Source organism: Merops nubicus, unplaced genomic scaffold (assembly GCF_000691845.1).
Source record: "Merops nubicus isolate BGI_N331 unplaced genomic scaffold, ASM69184v1 scaffold30249, whole genome shotgun sequence".
Taxonomy (NCBI): Eukaryota; Metazoa; Chordata; class Aves; order Coraciiformes; family Meropidae; genus Merops; species Merops nubicus.
Genome location: NW_008630832.1, coordinates 69,702 through 90,068, shown reverse-complemented (window position 1 = coordinate 90,068; position 20,367 = coordinate 69,702). Strand labels below are relative to the sequence as shown.

Genomic DNA, 20,367 nt, shown 5'->3' with positions numbered 1-20,367 from the left:
CCAGTGGAAAGAGAAGTTCAAATAATAGTATTTATAGGGATAAATCGTTTCCTTGCCTGAGTCTTTTGGAGTTGTCAGATTGTCACAGGAGTCCTGTAAATCTGCTGTACATGGACAGCTGAACACTTTCCCAGTGTGATAAAAGCATCAGCCTGTTCAGAGCCAGTGTAGCCTGCTTAGCTATGCTCCTCAAGGTGCAGAGACAGGCTGGATGTAGGATACTTTTTAGGGGCTGGAGACTGTGTGTAGTTACAACTGTTCCAACCAAGTGTGAGTAAGAACAGTGTGTAACTGCTCCTAACTATATGGGGCACGTTGTGCAAGTTTTCAATTACAGTCATTGGAGTTATATATACAGGGCAATTTTTTGGCTAGCTGAACATCTCACAAGCCATGAACACAATCATCAGTCTGCTTCTGAATCAAGCATAGACATACAGTTGCATGCATGTACACCATCTCTCATAAGATCGTCTTCAAACATTTTTTTAAGGTGTCTGCTACATTTTTCTAGCTTTTTAACAAAGTTAGTGTAGAGCAAGTGACATCATAATATAGTCCTGCTTTCTGAGGAGTTTTGTTTTAAAGATGTGACTGGTGAAGTACATTTGTTTAGTTACTAGTACTTTTATCAGTTTGTTGAGAACCTAGATAAACAGAAAGCTCTGGATTTGTTATATTAAACTTACATTTCCTTGACACTGTAAGGTACCATTCAATACAAGCAGCAGTCTTTTCTAAGAACTGTTAGTCCAGCACCAATTTGCTTATAAATAGCATGCAGCAGTACCTGAGCCTCACTGTTATTCCTTTGAGATACCTTTTATGGCTGCATTTGACGTTTTTCCTGCTCAAAGTGAAGTTCACTGCAGGCAGCAGGAGAATCTTCTAGTGACCTCTGGCTGTTGAACACAGGATGTGCTTAGGGAAAAGAGTGGATTTGCAGGTGAAAGTGTAATGATATGTTATGATTTTTATTTTTCTGTCCTTCTCATCTTCTCGGGGTCCATCTTCTCAGCCATGTAACTTCCTTCAGCCCTTGAACTGGGGAAGCAACAACAGCATCTTGACAAAGGAGAAACTTCACTTCCCTTGCATCAGATCAGAGCAATGTCCTTTGGTTATATTTGTTTGTCCTGTTACAAGTGCTGGCCATTAGCACTGCATTACTGGGGTTTTCCCAGCACCTCTTAGCCATCCTGCTACCCAGAGAGGCTGCTCCAGACCCTGAGAATGTGGAAGGCTGCCACTGCCAAAGGGGAGTGACAGAGAACAAGCTGGTGGAGAAAGCAGGCTCCTTCTCACATATTTGCCCCCAGGGGTAAGACTGGGACTGGGGCTGTGGTTGCATGAGCATTTTTTTTTTGGCAGTCATACCAGCTTATGCAATCCTCACCTCAACTCACCCTCTCCTCCTTTGGCATTTATGTGGTACTACAATGAGTCACATCAAGGGGACCCAGACGAAAGCTAAGCTAAGCAAAAAAACCCTTGGTTTTGGTAGAGACAGCTCTTTGGCCCACCTTATTGTAGGGTGCTTGAACTCTTGTGCTACCACCAAGGAGAAGCAGATGGTCAATAGTTAAGAGTAAGGAGAGTAGAGAGCAGGATTTCAGGAGCAATAAAAGCATATGCCAAATTGAAGCGGCTGCTTAACTGTGGCCTAAACCATGTAGTACGTTTGGGGAGTTAATTGCTTGCTCTATTTTTAACTGTCAGGATATGGAGAAGGATGGATAGTTTCTTTTCCATTTTGTATCCTTTGAGATTTTAATCCCTGGAAATGGAACAATTGTCTGCTTGTTTATTGTACATTAATTGCAAACACATTGTAGCAACAGGAAAGCTGAACTGTGAAGTGTATGTATGGTTTGAAATGCTCTAGAAAAGATGGCATTTGAGACTTGAGGATAGCAACAAATAGTGCTCCCAAGAAGTCTTTACATGCGTCATAGTCATGATTAATCAGAATGGGGCAGATATTCAAAGTAATAATTTATTTTCCCTCTTTGTTCTTGGAAATCTGCAGATGGTAAAACAAATCATTTCAAATATGGATGAAGATCAGTTCCCACAGCAGGATCCGTTAGCAAAGACCTCTTTGCCCTTAGGATGCAGTGATGAAACTTGATGGATGCTGGGTTCAGATGCAGGTTCAGAGTTGGAAGTTGTGAAGGGCTGACTAGCACACAGTACGGTGGAAGCCTGACACAAGTGAGAACCTCTGAACAGCTGCAGACAGCAAATCTCTGGTGGCACAGAGAATAGACAGAACTTAAATCTAAGTGCCAGGGAAAGCAGCTTTTGAAGAGTACCTGTGCTACATTTACGCCCCAAAAAATGCCTGATCAAGTATTGCAGTAGACTCTTCTTCCATTAAAATGTAAAGTTCGAGAGCACTCTGGCAGACTGATTTTGCTAGTCTAACTCTCTGTAAGCAGCTTGGGAAAGCGTAGAATGAGGAATATAGATACCTCTGCATGGTTGCCTGAAGTACTCCCAAATGATTCTACGGCGTGTCTGAGATGTGCTTGTCAAGGCTGTGAGGTCCCTCTTCCTGCAGCCAGCATCTCCAGTGCTGCAAATGGGAAACGCCCAACTACATGATACTCAGTCCTGAGCTCCAAGCAGCACAGCACATGGTAATCCAGATGTAGCTAACGTCTTCCTCCAGCCTCTCTCTATAGCTAAGGCAGGGCAGGGAGCAGCATATGTAATCTCATCCATGGCACAAAGCCTCCTCAGGACATTCAGGATCAGGAGGAGTCCTTGTAAACTGTTCTAGATGAGTAGTTAAGAGGTGCCGAAATTGTGGGCCTGTGACTGCAAGAAAATGATGAAAACCATAAGTTCCACAGCTTTCATTTTCAAGCGATTTAGAAATGACTAAGTCAATTTATTTGCTAGCTGAGAAAGATTAATTGAGGTTACTCCTGGACAGAACTTGTATGCCAAGTTTAATCTTGGCATGGTATTTTATTGCCATATTTTTTAAGTACAAAAAAGCAGAACTTCATGATGGGAATGGTGACTGACCACAGCAAAAGTTGAGCTGATAGGTACCTTTTCAGAAAAGAAGACCATTGTGTGACAATTCACTGTGGTTCAGGAATATTATGGAAACATCACTTCGTGTTACACAAGCAGAGATTTGGATTGGGGAACCTGTCTCATAGAACCTTCAAATAATATGTTGTCTTGCAATAGTGGTTTCAGCACATGCAGTTTTCTGTCCAACTTCAAAGCTTTCTGTTACAAAACACTGTTTGTAGACAGCCACAAAATTCAGATGTTGTAGCAAAGTCAAATTGTCTGTAAAAATGAGAAGAATAGTGTTAAACTCAGAGGAGGGCAGTGCCAGAGACCAGTGGAGCAGCAAAGTAAAGCTTTCCACAGCACTGAACAGATGGGAAATGCTCAAAACACAGTAAATAACCACATGAAAGAGAAGATCAGGAATAACTTCTCACTACAGTAGATACTCTTCCTGAAAAATCTGTGCAGGAGTTTTTTGTGCTGTGAGTTGTCTTATACTTCTGTGTCCATTTTCCAACTCTGATTTCTACATGATCTTTCTTAGGAGAGAGGGAATTCTTCTCATACACAGAGCCAGCCAGTGAATGCAAATATGCTCTTCTTCATGATGACTGTTTTAAACTCTGACTTGTATTAATGATTTAGGAGAGACTCCAACTGATATGGAGAAGAGCTTGGATGAGACTCTTATTTGGCTTCATGTGCAAAATTCTCCAAAGAAATTAAAAGACTAACTTGAGGCATGACCAGAAATTCAGTCCTGGCAAATATAATTCTGGTTTGCCTTAAATATCATCATCAGTAACAGTAAAACTCACGTCTAATAAAAAAGTAATGTATTATCAAAACATCTAATTAATAGAATGACTTCTGCACTATATTACCAACCCACAGAGCTTCCCCTTATCCAGTTAAAAACTGGGTCAGCCTATTTCTAAAAACAAAAAAAGACTATTTTTATTGGTGCCCAAAATTTTATACAAAAATATAGATGTTTTTCTACCCAGAGTTCTTAACACAGCTTTTTTTTTTTTTTTTTTTTTAATAAAAACAGAAGAAAAAATCTCTTGTTCAGAGAAGTGTGTCCTTCCTGAGACAGCCAGCAAAACAAGGAGCTGTAGTAAAACTCCTTTGGGATTTTGTTTTTTACTCTTTGGTTCTGAAGAGCACATTTATCAGATTTTTATGCATTGGAAAGGTACTCTGTGTGTAAAGGCCTTATTTCAACTGATAGTAGTTGATTTCGGATTATTTTTTTTTTTAGTTTTCTGTCCATGAAGTCTTTTAAGTACATGAAGCCTAAAGAACCATCTGTCTCTGAAACGTGCCCAGCCCTGCAGCTTAGAAAGTCAGAGTACAGAGAATTAAAACCAGATTGCAGTATTTTAGTTTTTAACATCTTAGCAGAGGATGATTGACCTAGTAAGACCATTAGCCTCTGGGCAGGTAGGGAATGAGCTGCATAACTTTTTGTTTATAGAGAGAGCTGATAGCTACTTGTGCTTTTTATCCCATGATAAAACAGTAGTTCATCAGCTGTTTTCATGGACTGTCCATGAAATGTAACGATCTGTAGGGTGAAGTCAGGCAGACACCCAGTAAACAACATACAGCAAAACAGGCGGGATAAGGAGGAGAGAAAGTTTCCATATACATGATATGAGATGTCCTGAAGTCTTTAATGTCTCTGCAGGACTGTCTGAAACTTGACTCTTAATAGTTTATGGGATTTTCCACCCACCCACAGGCACATACCCACACCCCCCTCACTTTATTCCTTGGAAGGGTGGAGGCCGGAGGCAGCTGCGCCAGGGTTATTGCACCTGCAGTGGCAGGGAACAGAGAGGTTTTTGAAAAGAGATGCTTCAACACTGAGATTGTCCCCTGTTTTCAGGACATGAATTCTGGAAACGTACTGCCATGTATAGAATATTTGAGTGATTAACGTGAGCAGAGTATTTTGGGTTTCAGTCTGGTTTTACTATAGAAAAAGACAATTTTGACAAAGCATGTTTTCCTATTTTAAGTGTGAAACCTCGGAAGAGATTTGGCTCGTTGCTGACAACTACCAGATCACCATGTGATACCTGTTTTTCAGCAAAGTTATGTGGTCCCACAGGGATTGTGGAGAGTGAAGAGGATGTTTCAGATGTAAGACTTTCCATGCACACCAGCGCTTTGCCGTGCCATTGTTCCAAAGAAGAAAATCTGCCCGCGTTTTTGTGGACCAATTGTTCTCATAGCAGGAAGGTCACAGTGCCACCAAGAGATGGCCTCTGAGCTTGGACAGTGCCAAGTACAGGAATTTGTGGGTTTTCCACCCTCTTCTATTCAGCTGGTGGGTTTTTTTACACGGAGGATGGAGGAAATGAATGTTGTGCTTCCTTCATCCCCATTCTGTTTGCAATCAAATTAATTACTGCAGTAGATGGTTAGGAGCAGGAAACAAGGAAGCTCTGCCTGTATGTCCTGTACATCTTGGCTGTCCCACTAGTGTGTGCTTAGAAGTGATGCCCAAAGCCTCTGTGTGTTCAGCTTCTGTTGTCATTTGGTTTGATCCAGCACAGTTTGCCAACTCCATGTGACAGAATAGAAAAGCTTAGTGGGTGGGTGAAAGTGTCCAAGTCTGTGAATGTGCTGGGCTCTCCAGAAGGAAGACAAGGAATGTTTTAAATATGCTGTGCATTAAGTTACACATACATGACTTTATGCTTCCTTTGCAAGTGGATCACCCTGGTTTTCACTTGGACTGAGTGAAACAAATCCTTCATTCAGTTGAGGCTGTGTGACCAGTATCTGTGGTCCCATGATCTTACAGGGGTAATGCAGAGGGTGGAATTCAGCTTTTTGTGTTGTTTATGTGAGAAAGAGGACTTTAAGGCCTTAGAGTGCCATTTCTGACCTTTGACACACTAGACAATACCACAGAAATAAGAAAACCCCAGTCTGCTCTCAAAAAAATACTTTCAAATGATCGTATTTTAAACATATGGTACATTTAATCTCTCTAACTTACTCCAAGAGAATTTTGTTTTACTTTGGTCTCCAGGGCTATTACTGGGGGAAAAAAAATCCCCAATGTTGGGAGAAGCCAGCTATGTATAAAACGGTTCATAAAGCAGCTCCTACACAAACACAGAGACCCAGTGACCCAGTGGTCTCCTTGCTGCTGAGACACTCTGTTTGGGTGGAGAGCACTGGAAGGAAGACTGGTGATAATAAGCTGCATTTTTTCCAATTACTTTGGCAATTATAATGATGGTTTAAAGAGGTCAGTATGTGTTTTTACCAAAATAAGGAAGCAACTTTAGGCTAGTACTCTGAGATGGACTTATTACATCTGATTAGCATTAGAGAATGCTTTAGGGTGAATTTTCAGGTGTTTGGGCATGCATGTGCAAGTGGGTTTTGTGGCTGTTATTTCTCTTCAGTCTTCACCTTGAGTTTCTCACTTAGAAACTGCTACATACTTAGGTCTGTTATCACAGATGTTTGACTGGATCATTTTCAGCTGCTGGGTTTCAAGAGGTAGTGGTTTTTATTAAATGTTCAATATTTATTCAACCTGCTCTATTTTGTTAAACGTGGTGAAATATATGGAGTTAGTGATTTCTGCCTAAGCCCACCCCCCTTTAAAAAATACTAGTGTTTCACAAATACCTGACCAACATCTTTGGTTAATACATTGCCAATGAAGCAGTCCGAGTGTGCCCCTTGGAGCCTTTTGGCACTGGCCCTGCTTGCAACCCTCTGTAAATCTCAGGTGCTTCACTGCTTTGATAGGAACACCACAGATGCTGGGAGGGTGCAGAATTAGCCTTAACATCTGCCCTGTGGAGTCCTAGCTTTTCCTTTAGCCTACTTTGAATGTTCTGTTGTCTCAGTTAAGTTAATAGAATGCACTAAAATATTTTATTATTGCATGATGAGTTATATCAACGCAACTAGGGAGGCAGAGGGAGGAGTGGTGCCTGGGAGTGATAGTGTTCTACCTGTCTGCTTACCTCAAAAGGGGCATAACTGACTTATCCCATGCTGCTGTCGTTGCTCTTTCCTTAGCTGAAGCTCTCCTATAGCTCCCCTATACTGGGACAGCAGAGGCAGGACTTCCATGCTCTCTGATCCTTCCCTGGCCTTCCACCAGCTCACAGAGTCCACAGCACCCACTTGCTCCCCATGGATTCCCTGCACAGAGCTGCATGAAGGGACAAGCCCTTCATATGGCAGCACGGAACCAGGGTGGTGACATGGCCACTGTCAGTTTTCTGTGCTTTGCTCTGTTTTATTGTAGTGCCTTACATCTGAACTTACATCATCAGACTTTCTTCTGTTTTCGTAGTAGGGAGACTTCTGCATGTAATTTGTGTCTTGAGTCTTCAAAAATAGAACTAAAACCTATAATGATGTTTTGCCCCACACACCTTATTTTGATTGAACTAAAGAAGTAGCCTGCAGAAACAACCAGACAGTATCCCTGGGCCTTTTGTTCTCCCTTTTATCTCTCCCTTGTCATATACTCTGTCCCCAGCAAAATACCTCACAACATCATCTTGCAGTCATTATTTATTGCCTGTAATGGACTGATCCATGGTATGTCACTGGCTCATGTGGAACAGTCCACAGCCAAATTTCAGAACCAGACAATACCAGTATTTACTAATAAAGCATATATCCCAATTCTTTGAGGTTGGTAATGAGGTACAAGTAATTTAGAATGCCAAGAGCTGAAGGGTTTTTGGCAGAAGTGTTTTTAGTGAAGCTTCCTGCTGAGCATTCACTGAAACAAATAGGTTAATTTAGAAGCTACTTAAAACTTTTTTCTACTGATTTATTATGCGGCTGTGAAAGGTAAAGGAGTTACCATTGCAGAGTTATTTTGGGTAGCTGTTCTGTCATGGGAGTCTCTGCTGTTGGTGCTTTGGAGTAACTGTTTCTGGGGTTTTCCATCCTTTTTTGAGTTATAGAAAGTCTGCTCTTTTGAGCAGCCCTTTGTGTCTGGGATCGCTGGCAGGCCTTGGTATGCTAATTTTCTCTAGCTCAGATTTTCCTTCAGGTACATCTGATAAGTATAACTGAAGTGTTACCCCAGCTGCCAAGCTCATGGAACCATGAATTGGGTGATACTTGTCTAGTGACTGACCCTGAGAGTACCTGTGGAGCTCAGAATGTGGCTGTGTTGGGACTTAGGCAAGTGTATAGCAAGATAAAGCTTCTGCTGCTCAAGTTTAAAGGGACAATGCAAGGATGAAAAAAGAGGATCATCATTCTGCTTTACAGACAGGGAACTGGAACTGGAGGCAGTTGCTGTTGTATCTGTGTGTAGGGAGAGCTTACACCTCTGTATGGGCTTCTATAAGCTGTTTTATTTGGTATGCTGAGTATTTCCCATGCATAAGATAACCATTGTTGTGAGTTCAAAATGCATTTAATCCTTAACTTTTTTTTTTGTGTGTGTGTGTTATAACTTAACTTTCAACATGTGCTTTGAATTACTTGCTTGGTTTTTTTTGTCCAGTTTTTCCAGGTCCATCAGCAGAGAAACTTGCATGTGATCTGTAACACTATCCCTTCAGATAGTCCCTTCAAATTAACTCAATGGCAAGGCTCAAAAGCTCGCATAGTTTCCTTTTTAATTTAATTAAAATGATGCATATTTGCCCAACAGTGTGGAGAATTACATGATGCATACTGGTTAGTCAAACATGAAGGCAGACACAGCAGAGACATTTTGGCCTCATGAGCTTTTATAAGAATAAGTTGTATTAAGCAAACAGCTGTGTAATGCGAGGGGTTTCTTATTGAAAAACAAGAGGGGGTGAGAAAGCTTTCCAATTCCCCCTTTGTGGGTCACTGTCTCCAGCTGGTAAGTAGGGGACAGACAGATATTTAAAAATAGCTACATTTCAATTGCATTACTTTCTTTTAATTTTTTTTAACTTTGCTTTTGATTGGATCAACTCTTCATTCTATTGTGAGAATGTCATAACTTGACTCTAGTGCTTATACAACGCCTTTTGCAATTAGATGATGTAAACCTTAACATATTTAGAGAAGTTCAAATAGTCCCCCTGAGAAGCTAGGCTAGCGAGAGAGTGAGTTTTGATGGTTTATATTTGCAAGTGGAACATTAGCCATCGTTACAGGATAGGTAGTTCAGGAATTTTTTCATGAGTGCGGAGGGAAAAATGAGCAATAGAGAGCATGTGCTGGTTCTAAGTAGCATCATGAAAGTGGAGTATTGGATTCAAGGGAAATTTCCTTTCCTTATTTGGGCTAATTTCTTTCAGGTTCTATTCTGATACATCAAGAGGTTATCACTGGATGTAAAGAAAGAATAATCAACTGCCCAGCCTGTTGTCTTTTACAAGTGTAATCAGGGTTTTTTGTCATTTAAGCTGATTATGCCCTGATAAGCATGTAGTTGTCAAGAGTTTTTTATGGACTTTCTGAGAATCAGTGTGGATTATATTATTGAGAATTTTTATCTACAGCTACAGTGCATTGAGAACTGCGTTGCTTATATAAGCTTGGACTGTGTTCCTAGCTGCACCTCCCCTGCTGGCTGACCACAAGCAAGAGAAATCATTCCTTTGTGTTTCAATGTCCTCATCTTCACAACAGGATTAAAGATGTGGACAACAACAATTACCAATAGCAAATACATGCTTGGAGCCAGTTGCCTATTTTGTATCCTGCTCTGTTTCTGAGTGTGTTAGTGATGCTCTGTGATGTAGTGGTACGTGCAGTGGGGTGGGGATATGGTGCTGGCTCCTGCTGCATGTTCAAGCCAGCACAGGAGAGCAGTGAAGGTCCAGCCTGTGAGAGCTAAAGCTGTCTCATAACATCTGGGTGGAAGGCGCTGCCAGCTTTGGAGCAAGAGCAACTGTGTTTTGTTCCTGCCATCCTACAAGCTTCTTGGTTGATATGTGTGTAGTGTAATGACAGCTGGGGAGTCCTGTGTGGTCCCTGCTGTTGTTCCAGGCTGAGTGGGGCTGACTGATTTTTACAGTTGTACTGTATTCCTGAGGGATATTGGTATGCCGAAGTCCCCATGGCTTTGTTCTTCTGGAGAAGTTGGACCAGGGCACAAGATCCTATATGGCAGGGGACAGGGGTATGAGTATTGGCTTGCTGTACAGACTTGCTGGTAGGGTACAGTGATCTGTGGGGATGTCCCATTCTCTGTACAGTCAGACCAGCTGGGAAGTGTGCGTGGGAAGAACTTGTTCCCACCAGCAGTGCTACCTCCTTCAAAGTTCTGCTGATCCCACTCCTTGAAAGATTTGGTAGGATCATGATTTTAGTATCAGGAGTTATTTAGATCTCATTGAACATCTCCACGTGATCAGGATTATGTTCTTCTCCACCTCTCACCATGTCCTGAGCTTCAGGGACAGGGATTGAATTTGTGATTATGGCCCATAAAGGCTGGGATACCAGGAAGGGATGACCTGTGCTACCAGACAGAACCCAGGGGCTCCTGCATCTATAGGGGAGACAGTCTGGAAAACAGACCCTTTCCACATGTGAATTAAAACTGTGTACACTGCTAACAGTGCAGCTACAACACTTATTTGCATGGAGAGCTCAGGCAGGAACTCGAACGTTCAGGACAGGGACTGTGTACTCTAATAGGTGTGTGTGCATGATAGATATGTCTGTGCTTTAGTACCTTTATGTAAATAATGAAACTCAGAATGCTAAGAGAAGAGCTGTGTGAACATGATTTTTTTTTTAAAATGTGTATATTGTTTTATCTGCATATTGTGAGCTGCTTCTGGTTTATGTAAATGTGAGTTCCTGAAAGGGGAGCCTTCAAATACTGTGTTTGCATTTCAGTTTTGATTCTTAATGTCTTCTTAGATCATCTGTAATTTTTTTTTTTATATTGGGATCCACAGGGCAGCTATATAGTTATTAAACTTAATAGAGATTAAAGCACTTGCTGAGCTGCATTAAAAATGAGATAATGAGATAGAATTTTATCCCTTACAATTATAAGGGTATAAATTTTTAAAGGTTTTAATTTTCTTTTAATTGTTGAATTAATGCACAATTTTTGCTTTGTTCTGGCATGAGCCCATCAAGAGTAATTTAATATAAATTGATCAAATTTAGGCTATTTCATCTTCTTTTTGAAGGCATTTTGTTTATGTATTCATAATGCATCCATTGTTCTCAAGAGGAACTCTGCCAGCTGAATACCTCAGTTGGTGTAGAGGTGGATGCTCTGCTGTAGTTGGTGCATTTGTGTAAACTGCTTGCTGCGTTCTTGCACATCTTTCGTGTCCCCAGGTACAGTAACAGAGCTGGCTTTTGATGCTGCACTCAGGAGCAATAAAGCCTTTTCTGTGCTGCCTCCCTACTGGTGATAAATAGCTCATTTGCAGTGCTGCACTTCTGCATGATGGGCTGGCAGCTGGTAGTTTTAGTTGAGGACATGCATCTCTAGGCTGGTCTCTGCCACTGGTTTCTAAAGATGTAATGTACAAATAGAGACCATCACCACAGAAGAAGTTCTTTGTTCTCTGACTCTTCAGTTTGAGGGTCAGCTTACATTTGGAGCTGTGTCCGGAAGCATCAGTACCTTGACCATCACTTTGCTTTTATTTTTAATTATTTCCTCTTGTTTTCCTGCATCCTTGTCTTACTTTTTCTGTTTTTATAGCTAGATAAAGATGATTTTAGTTTTCATAAGGATGTTTGGGTGCAGTATTCCTGTGTCCTGTTTGTCTTCCCAGAGTAGCCTGTGGAGTATTTTTGATGAACACAAAGTCATCTTTTGTTATCATGTCCAAACCAAACTTCGTTTATCCTTTATTTTATTTTGCCTGGAAAGAAATATGTAGACAATCTGGTGGCTGAAATTAATTATGAAATATCTAACTTGTTCGTTGTAAGACAAGACATTATCAACTACAGGATGAAGCTTGCTGGGTTGCTGAAGATATTGAGGGCATGGTGAGGCTCCATATATTAATTCAGACTGTTTCCTTATCAGGTTCAAGGCTGTTCGCAAGACAGTAGTCCATCTACTGATAATTTAGAGGGAAATGAAAAATTGTATCACGTACTATGCCAACAATATTTTTGTGTGCATGAAGCCAAAACAAATTTCTTCTGATCTTTGTAAACAGGTGGTAGCCTTTTTCTGCAAAAGAGGGTTATTGCCATGCTGCAAAGTGGATGTGAATACTGATTGTTCTTAGAGGCAGCCATTCCGACTTGCACTGAAATTTCTGCAGAAGAATGCCCTCATGTAACAATCACTCTAATTACAGGCTATAGGGTTCTCAGGCTCTGGGAATCCAGCAGGGAAAGCATTTGTGGTAGAATTAGGTATTGAAGCTTATGGATATTTTAATCCACAAAAAAAAACCCCACAGCCCCAATGAAAAAAACAAACCCTGGAAGAAGTAACAAAGAACAGACTGTGTTTGATTAGCAGGCTATAAACCTTAGCATGCAGTGCTTAAACATGGAGGAACAAATTTTCTAACAGGCTGGTGCTATTGTGTAAAAGGAGGATTTGAGCCAAACTCCCAGATTTGAAACCCCATGAACCTTCAGTAGCCCAGGCCAATCCTTGGCTTAGGTTCATCTCAAACATTGCAAACACAGAAAAGGTCTCTGAGCATTCACAGTGGCGATCGGAGATCCAAAAGGGGATGGTTTGTGTGTAAGGTGTTCACTGTTTGCACACACAAGGGGTGTATCAGTCCCAGTATGAACATTTGCCCCTTTGATCATTATGAGGATGTTTTCAGAGCATCTTTGAAAACATGCTGCAGCATAACAGGAAGAGAACGTTTCTGGCTTATATCCTCAGTACTTCAGCTGGCTACTAAGTAACCTCTTCAGTGTGAAGAACTTTATCTGGCTTCTCTAATTCTCACAAAATGATGACTCTCTTGCACATTGCCCCTCCTCTGTGGGCCCCTCTGACAGTCCTTTCCGGTACTGACAGCTGACATCAGGTTCCTGGGTCTCATGGTGGGTTCCTGCTCAGAGGACAACTGGATTATTACAGGTTTAAGCAGTACTGCCTTCTGAATGGCAGCTGTAGTGGGTAGATTTCAACAAATTATGAATTGCACCCAGACCAACCAGAGAGATTTATGTGCCAGTTTTATTTATTTGCTTTCTCTTTTGCAGCAGAGTAAGCTCTGGTTTCCTCCAAGCTGTGCAGGTGCTGTAACTGGTGATAAGACAGCAGCAGTGTCAGTCACAGCAGTGCTGTGATGGAGACGAGCATCCTGTACTTGCTGTGTCTGAGGGTTGTGTCTGGAGCTGGAGAGGGGAAAAGTTTAAGATGAAAATGAACTGCAAGCAATTACCAGTTTATGGGAGAGCTCGTAAGGGATCCAGCGGGTGGTGGCACTAGCTTGTAAAAACTGTTCTTCCGAAGAAACTAGAAGAAATTTTAAAAGTGCACATGTGCACTGTTCAGCTAGCAAAAGCTGTCAGAGCATCCTAGAATGTTTCTTTTTAATAAGAATATAATCACCAACTTTTACATCAAAGGTACTTTTTGTGTGTTTCCTTTGGAAATAGCTAAATGGGCCGTTATCATCAAGGTGGCAGCACCAGTGTAAAAGATGCAGGAACACATGGAGATAGGAATGTTTTATGGTTCGTGACAGAGCTGTCATCAGAGCATGCCACCTCCTTGAACTGAGCTGTCTGTATGACACCGAGTTGTGATTTACGCCAGTTTGCTTGACTGCACTGTGGGACCTGCCAAGGTCCATCACATGAGCAGCTGCAACCAACTGTAGATGATATTAAAGCCGGTAGAAGATGATTTTGCAATTCTCTGCTGGCCTTTCTCAGAGTCAGCTGTGGAGTGGTGAGAAGCCTGAGGAGAAACGGGTCTGAGTTTTGTCTTGAGACCGGGTGATGTATTATCACAGTTGCAGATTGCCATAGCAATAAGAAGTCACCAGAAATACTGTTGTAGAACTCCAGCTTGTCCTGACTTCACTGTTTTTTGTCTCTCCACACGTCTTTAGACTTAACTGGTAAAAGCTAAGTGCTGGAAGTCTAGTTCTAGGAATGAAGTTGGTGTTTTGTTTTTTTTTTTTGAGTAGTTAGCACGTAAAAAGGATTAACACTGCACCTGGATTGGCATCATTAAGCAGGAGAGGTCTCCAAAAGGAGGGAGCTGTTGGTGGCATGTATGCAAGACCGTGGGCAGACACAGGGTGCGAGCACTTGGGAGTGTTACACCCGTTCCTTTTTCCAAAGCTACCTGTGCTGCATGGCCACACTGGCTGCATACAGACCTCACAGTGGATTGTTTCCCGATTTACTCTCCCAGATATGGTCTACACACCTGGCAACACCAATATTAGCTTAAAAGGTCCAACAGAGATACAGGCCCTCATATTTCGTGTCTTTGGAGATGCATTTTAGCCCATGGAGTGCACTGACAGGCTGGTCTGAGCTAAATTGAAAGCTTTGTCCTTAGTCTCTTCAGCTGTAATTCTTCCTCTCTTTCATATGGTTTGATCATAAGCTTCTAATAATATATGAGACACAAGCTGCTCGTTCCTTCTCAAAATCTACACTACATTGTTGGAACTCTACAAGGTTAACACACAGACACACACGATGGACTATTGAAACAAGCTGCTGAAAGAGCTGTGTCATAATATCTATGTACCAAATGCTTCTCTGACTCATACCCCCCCACATACCCCCTGCAGTGATTTTGTAAGTCAGGGCAAAATTTAGACTACTATTTGTTATCTGGTACATATTTCTAAGACATTGCCAAACAAAAGCTAAATTTAAAAACTATGACTTTTGTTGTCGCGGGTTCCAGACTTGCCAAAGGAACACGTGTCAGCAATTTTAGGCTTAGTGGCCACATAACTCTGAAGTATACTTATTTCTATAGAGTCTCTTGGGTGATAAAGCCTGACACAGTTCTGTTAGCTGTTTATGTTCACTGTCACTGCCTTCTGGTTATTAGTGTTGCTTCAAGAATTTATATTGGAATAGAAAAAAAAGATTCATGTAAACTCATCTGTTATTTATGTGTATGACAAAGATATTGTGTCTTAAGAGCTAAAAACAATGCTTTTAATGATTGGATTGGGCTTGTGTGCACATATGGACAGCCACTGGACAGTCCTGAATATATATTCTGTCTTTATTTACTTGATCATGTGTCACATTCAGTTGTGAGTCAGTTTGCCTCAATGCCTAATGGTGTTCTATTTCCCTAAATTAATTGATTAGTTGAGAGGATGGGGAAAGACTCTGGCTTTGGATATAGAAAATGAGACAAAGAGACTCTCTGATACAGGGAATGGAAGTGTGTTTGAACTTCAGATTCATCCTACACCATAGGATTAGTGTGACAGAGCTGGGAAAAATCATACTACTGTATTTCCCAGCTCATATATGAATTGTATATCTATATTAATTAATATATAGCCCAATGCTGTGGATTGAAGTATCTTTGGGAGTTACTTCCAAGCTTGCTAACTTCTTAACCACCTGATACACACCTTGGAGATACACCAAATGGTGTTCTGTCAACAAGGATGGATTTCCTCAGAAGTAGTTATCTTTAGTATACCTTAAGAGTAAAATGCTGCCGCTTAGGTCTTTATGTAAAATAATGATCTTTAAACTGTTTTGTGGTGATTTGATTCCCATTCATGGATGGAGGTAAGTGTTTTCAGTTAAAATAATTCTGAAATTAATGTTTGGCAGCAGGATTATTTCAGAACTTAATTCTTGGACAGAGACTTTGAGGAAATCTGATGAGACTTTGAAAGTATTCTGCATGATTTCTTCAATTTAGCCCAGTCAGAGTATGGTATCTTATACTGCTGTAAACCGGGCTAGTTATATCACAGCCTATATGGTTTCAATTATTGAAAGGTACCGTAGCTACCTTAAACATGCATTTTTGCTCATGGCCATGTGTCCTCAGCACTGGTGGCTGTCATTTCATTGCCCAGCAGCTGTTCCACTGCGTTTCTCGTGCCCGCTGTCACTTCTGTGGCTGTGTCCAGCCCTGAAGCGTTGTGGATCTGGGCCAGCACCATTTCTAGTCTGTGTTACTAATGTGCAAGATTTTGTTGTCATCTGTTAGCAACTGAGCTGTAGATGCAGAAGTCCCTTCTGTTACTTTCTTGACAATAACAGTAAGATTCAAGGTGATACCTGTGCTCTACCATCACTGATCTGAACTTATCTGTAGTAACTGCTGCCTTCTGTTTTGTCTCAGGAGAACGGAAAGGTTAATCTGTTGCTACCTTTGTTTTTTTAATAAAGACCACCCCAACTTACTGTAGGAGCATCAACTGAGTGCTCCCTCCATCCTGTCCTCTCTTGGGATGAATTGGTTGCTGTCATCCCTTTTTCGTGCTGTGTCTGTGGGGTGTGTTTGTAGTCAGCTTACACTGATCAGCAGAGTCCAGCCATGGACCTTGCAAAGCCTCATGGTGCTGTGTGGAGAGTCAGGTCATCTCACTGATCCAGCTGAAAATTAGCTTTAAAAATGTGTTTGTATGTTTATCAGCTCTGAAAGGGCCCCACCAAAAGTGCTGCTGTGACATATTCTATATCTCAGTGTCAAGGAGAAAAACTTGGTCTTCTGTATTCCTTACCATCATCACAGTCCTGAATATGTGAGGTGGTATTATGGTGGGAGTGTTCTGGGTAGATGCAAGAGCATGGGGAAAGAAGAGCAGCTGTCAGGGAAATGATGCATGTTGATTTATCTACAGTTCTGGTAAAGAGTGGAGCAAGCAGATCAAGTCAAAAAGCTGTGCTTGCTGTCATTGTTTTGTCTGCCTCCAGACATTTGACCCTGCCTTGGAAGTTGGTCTTGGGCCAACAGAGAAAAGAGCGTCACCATTGTGTCTCAGAGTCAGCTTTGCTGAAATCATTAGTTAAGCCAGCATACAACCGATGTGAGAGCGGGATCAGGATGTTTTGTTGGTATTTTTTCCCCCTAACTGGACTAATGTCATTTAGCATACAAACTTACTGCCATCTTGGGTTGTAGTAAGTGGAGTTAAATTTATGTATTGAACGTCAGTTGCTCTCCTTGGCTTTTCTAGGACGAATCCTAGACTTGAAGACTGGCACAGTGAAGAAGGAGGGTCAGCAGTCTTCAATGAGAATGTGCATGGGATCAAGGCGCTCCTTCATTTGCAGGATGAGGTATGCATCTACCTTGTATCCCTGTGATGGTTCCAGGCCTGTCTCAGATTAGACTTCAGACATTTTCTTGCACTAATTTGACCTTGCTTAAGAAATGAAGCTGTAATGACACACTCCCATTAAGCATTTCCAGAATGCTTGGTTTTGGAATGGGAGTAAAACTGACACCTACCTTACTTTATGATTAATGACAAAACAGCACCTCATTTGAGTGTTGCAGTTATTTTTATCAGAGTGGGGTGAAGGATTCTCTCCCTAGAGAACTTCATGACAACTTCACCTCTGGAATGTAAGCCATTGTCCTCTTCTAGTCCAATTACTCAAATCAGTTCTTTGGGAACAAAGCTTTCACAAATGTAATGAAAGTCCAACTCTGTGTATTTTTTCAACAAACCAATAATATTAAAAGAATCTTGAAGACAAACAGGAATTCAGTTGCAAACTTGCCAGCTATGTAAGAATTAACCTAAGCCTGGTATGAATTAACCAGATGTCAGCTGGTTGATGCTAGATGAATGAGTAATTGTTAGAGGGATTTTATTTTGCAGTTTTCCAGCTTCTCCTGCATTGCTTGGGCTTCTTTAAAGAGATCTGCCTGCTCAGTGCTTTCTGACTGGATCTTGTGGGCACTTCTCTTGGAGTGCTAACGGGATGAAATGCCTGTTGCTATTGCAGTAAATTTCTGTGTGGTATGGGGGGAAAGTACATAATTACATCTGCAGCCTATATCCTATGTATGTGTTGAAACCAGATAATCCAGAATTTATTATGGAATGAAATACACAAAGCAAAGCACTGGGCACGTTACAACAGATGCCTGTACTTTGGTTATGTGGTGGATTTTCTTCCAGTCATGTGAGGTAGCTGAATGTATGGCTCTCTGGTGGCTTTGTAAGGGGTTTACTTCACACCTGCCAGATTAGACTTCAAAGCTATAGCTCCTTTTCCTCCCTTAACCTTGGGGAAAGAAATACAACCTGGCAGAGACATGCTTGGAACATTGTTTTCCTCCAAGCTGCACCTAGTACTTGTGTGAGGATGATTTTTTTTGTGCAAAGGGAATGAGGCCTAATGTCTTGTTTACAGTTGTTTCCCAGCTTCTAAAACATTTCAGATTGCAGTTACTTCCTAGCACCCTGATTCTGTAAACTGCAGTGCATGAGAAGAATTTTATACATGTTGGTAGCCCCATTGTTTTTGTAATTCTGAATCTTATTTTAGTTGTTCATTCCTTCTCGTTGGCAGTGACTGGTATTAAAAAAAAAAAAAAAGATAAAAAGAATAATAACAATTAAAAAAAAACACTTTGTGGGAAGAACGAGCCTCAAATAATGTGAACTTTCCTTGTGATTACTTCATTGTTATTGTTCTTTTTTCCATTGAGAATGAACTGATTTTACCCTTCAAACTATTTACTTAGCTTCGAGTGGATTGTTAAAATTATACAGTTAGGCATAGTTAGAAATATCATAAAATATACATGAACAAGTGTCAAAGTTACTTGACAGTGTAATTAGTCTGTTCTTGCAAAAGTTAGATTAATATAAGCTAACATTGTAGCAGTTATATGGCAGGCAAAATGCTCTGTCCAGGGAAGCTACTGGAATGCTGAGATTGTTTTGTGTGGGTATTTGAAGGCCTGACTTAAATTTTCTCTAGTTTTCATCCCTGTTTGATAGTGTTTTAAAGTGTATCTATTCTTCAGCCACTCTTGGAACATTTATTTCAAGTAGGTTTGGGGGAGTGGGAGGGAATCTTTTCATAGTCTCGTCTATTTTTCTTTATAAAATAAAGTATTTGTAGCACACTCAAAAAGCTTAGACTGTGGAAACAGCAACTTCTAAGAAAACATGAATCTGTGACTTGCTGTCAGAAATACATATCTATTATTGCCTACTTATGTATATGAATAAAGGTCCTAAAAGGAATTTTCGTCTTGGCTATTTATATTCAGTTTTGAGCCCTTTCAAATATTAATTTACTTTTAGGTGTGGAAATGCTCCTCTGGATCATTTACCTCTGAACAGAATAACCACCATGAGAAAAAGATACAGGTACTATTACTTAATTTACCCAAACAGTTAGTGGCCATAATAAGCACTCCTATTTCCCACTGGTCTAGTGCTCAATGGAGTACTGCCTGGATAAACATCTACATTAGCACACAGCATGAAATAGCACTTCCAAGAAGTATTACAGAAAACAAGTAAGGCGTGAATAGCTTTGTCATGGAGCTGATGTTGTACAGAGCTCTAGGTTGACAGCAGGTTGTTTCAGACTTACAAATGTAAAGTAAATCATTAGTAGTGATTTAAAAACATAAAGTTATTCTGCATGGCAGTCAATGTGATATTTCTGTGTTTCCTTTTCATTTAGGAACGGCCTTGGCCCAGTAAAAGAGGGCGAAGCACAGTATGCAGTTGTCCATTGCACTGGCTACATCAAAGCCTGGCCACCAGCAGGTGTGTGTCTATCTCATTGAACTCTCTGCAGGACAGTTGAAAACCTGGCTTGGGGTCCCTTTTCTGATACAAAACCAGGCTGAATTTCCATGGGGTAACCCATTCAGTCTTATCTTGAGAAGCTTCTGATACCAAGAAATCACCTGGTTTTACTCACTCTGGGCCTCCTCATTTTTCCATGTGAAACCCTTCTCAGTTTCGTTGACAGAGAGAGCTGTGGAAGCTGTCAGTAATGTGGGATTGCAGCAGCTGGGGCCAAAAGGCTTCACAGTGGTGGAGTTAGTGGAGAATGTTCAGTGTTTGTGATAAGTTCTGTTATGAGGCTGTTTTTCTGGGAAACAAGTCTTGGCATATTGCTTTCAACTACAGAGGAAAATGTTCACCTACTGTAACTCTTATTACATATGGGAATATTTACCTTTGAAAAATTCAAAAAGGAGACAGTGGAGCTCATCCAAACGTCATCATGAACTGGGTTAGTTGACCTTGGCATTTGCAGGAGTTGAAGAGGCTGTTTGCAGTATGACAGCGCCTGCTGGCATGAATCAAACCACGAGTTGTTCTGCCCTTTTGTGGTCGTATACCACAAGCATAAATCACATTTGTCCAGGGATTAGGAGTGCTAAGAGGTGGTTTGCAACAAGTCTGTGCAGTGGTGTGCAGACACCAGCCTGCGGATGTG

At 41.1% G+C, this 20,367-nt stretch overlaps 1 protein-coding gene across 1 annotated transcript in view; it reads left to right on the top strand.

The window, feature by feature from the left end:
• ARNT2 (aryl-hydrocarbon receptor nuclear translocator 2) overlaps positions 1-20,367 on the top strand; it is a 72,392-nt gene that overhangs the window by 14,636 nt on the left and 37,389 nt on the right. Inside the window, exons 5-7 of the mRNA XM_008947418.1 lie at positions 17,121-17,223; positions 19,212-19,277; positions 19,600-19,685. Of these exons, the coding sequence (XP_008945666.1) occupies positions 17,121-17,223; positions 19,212-19,277; positions 19,600-19,685 (255 nt within the window). The remainder of the gene's footprint in view (positions 1-17,120; positions 17,224-19,211; positions 19,278-19,599; positions 19,686-20,367) is intronic.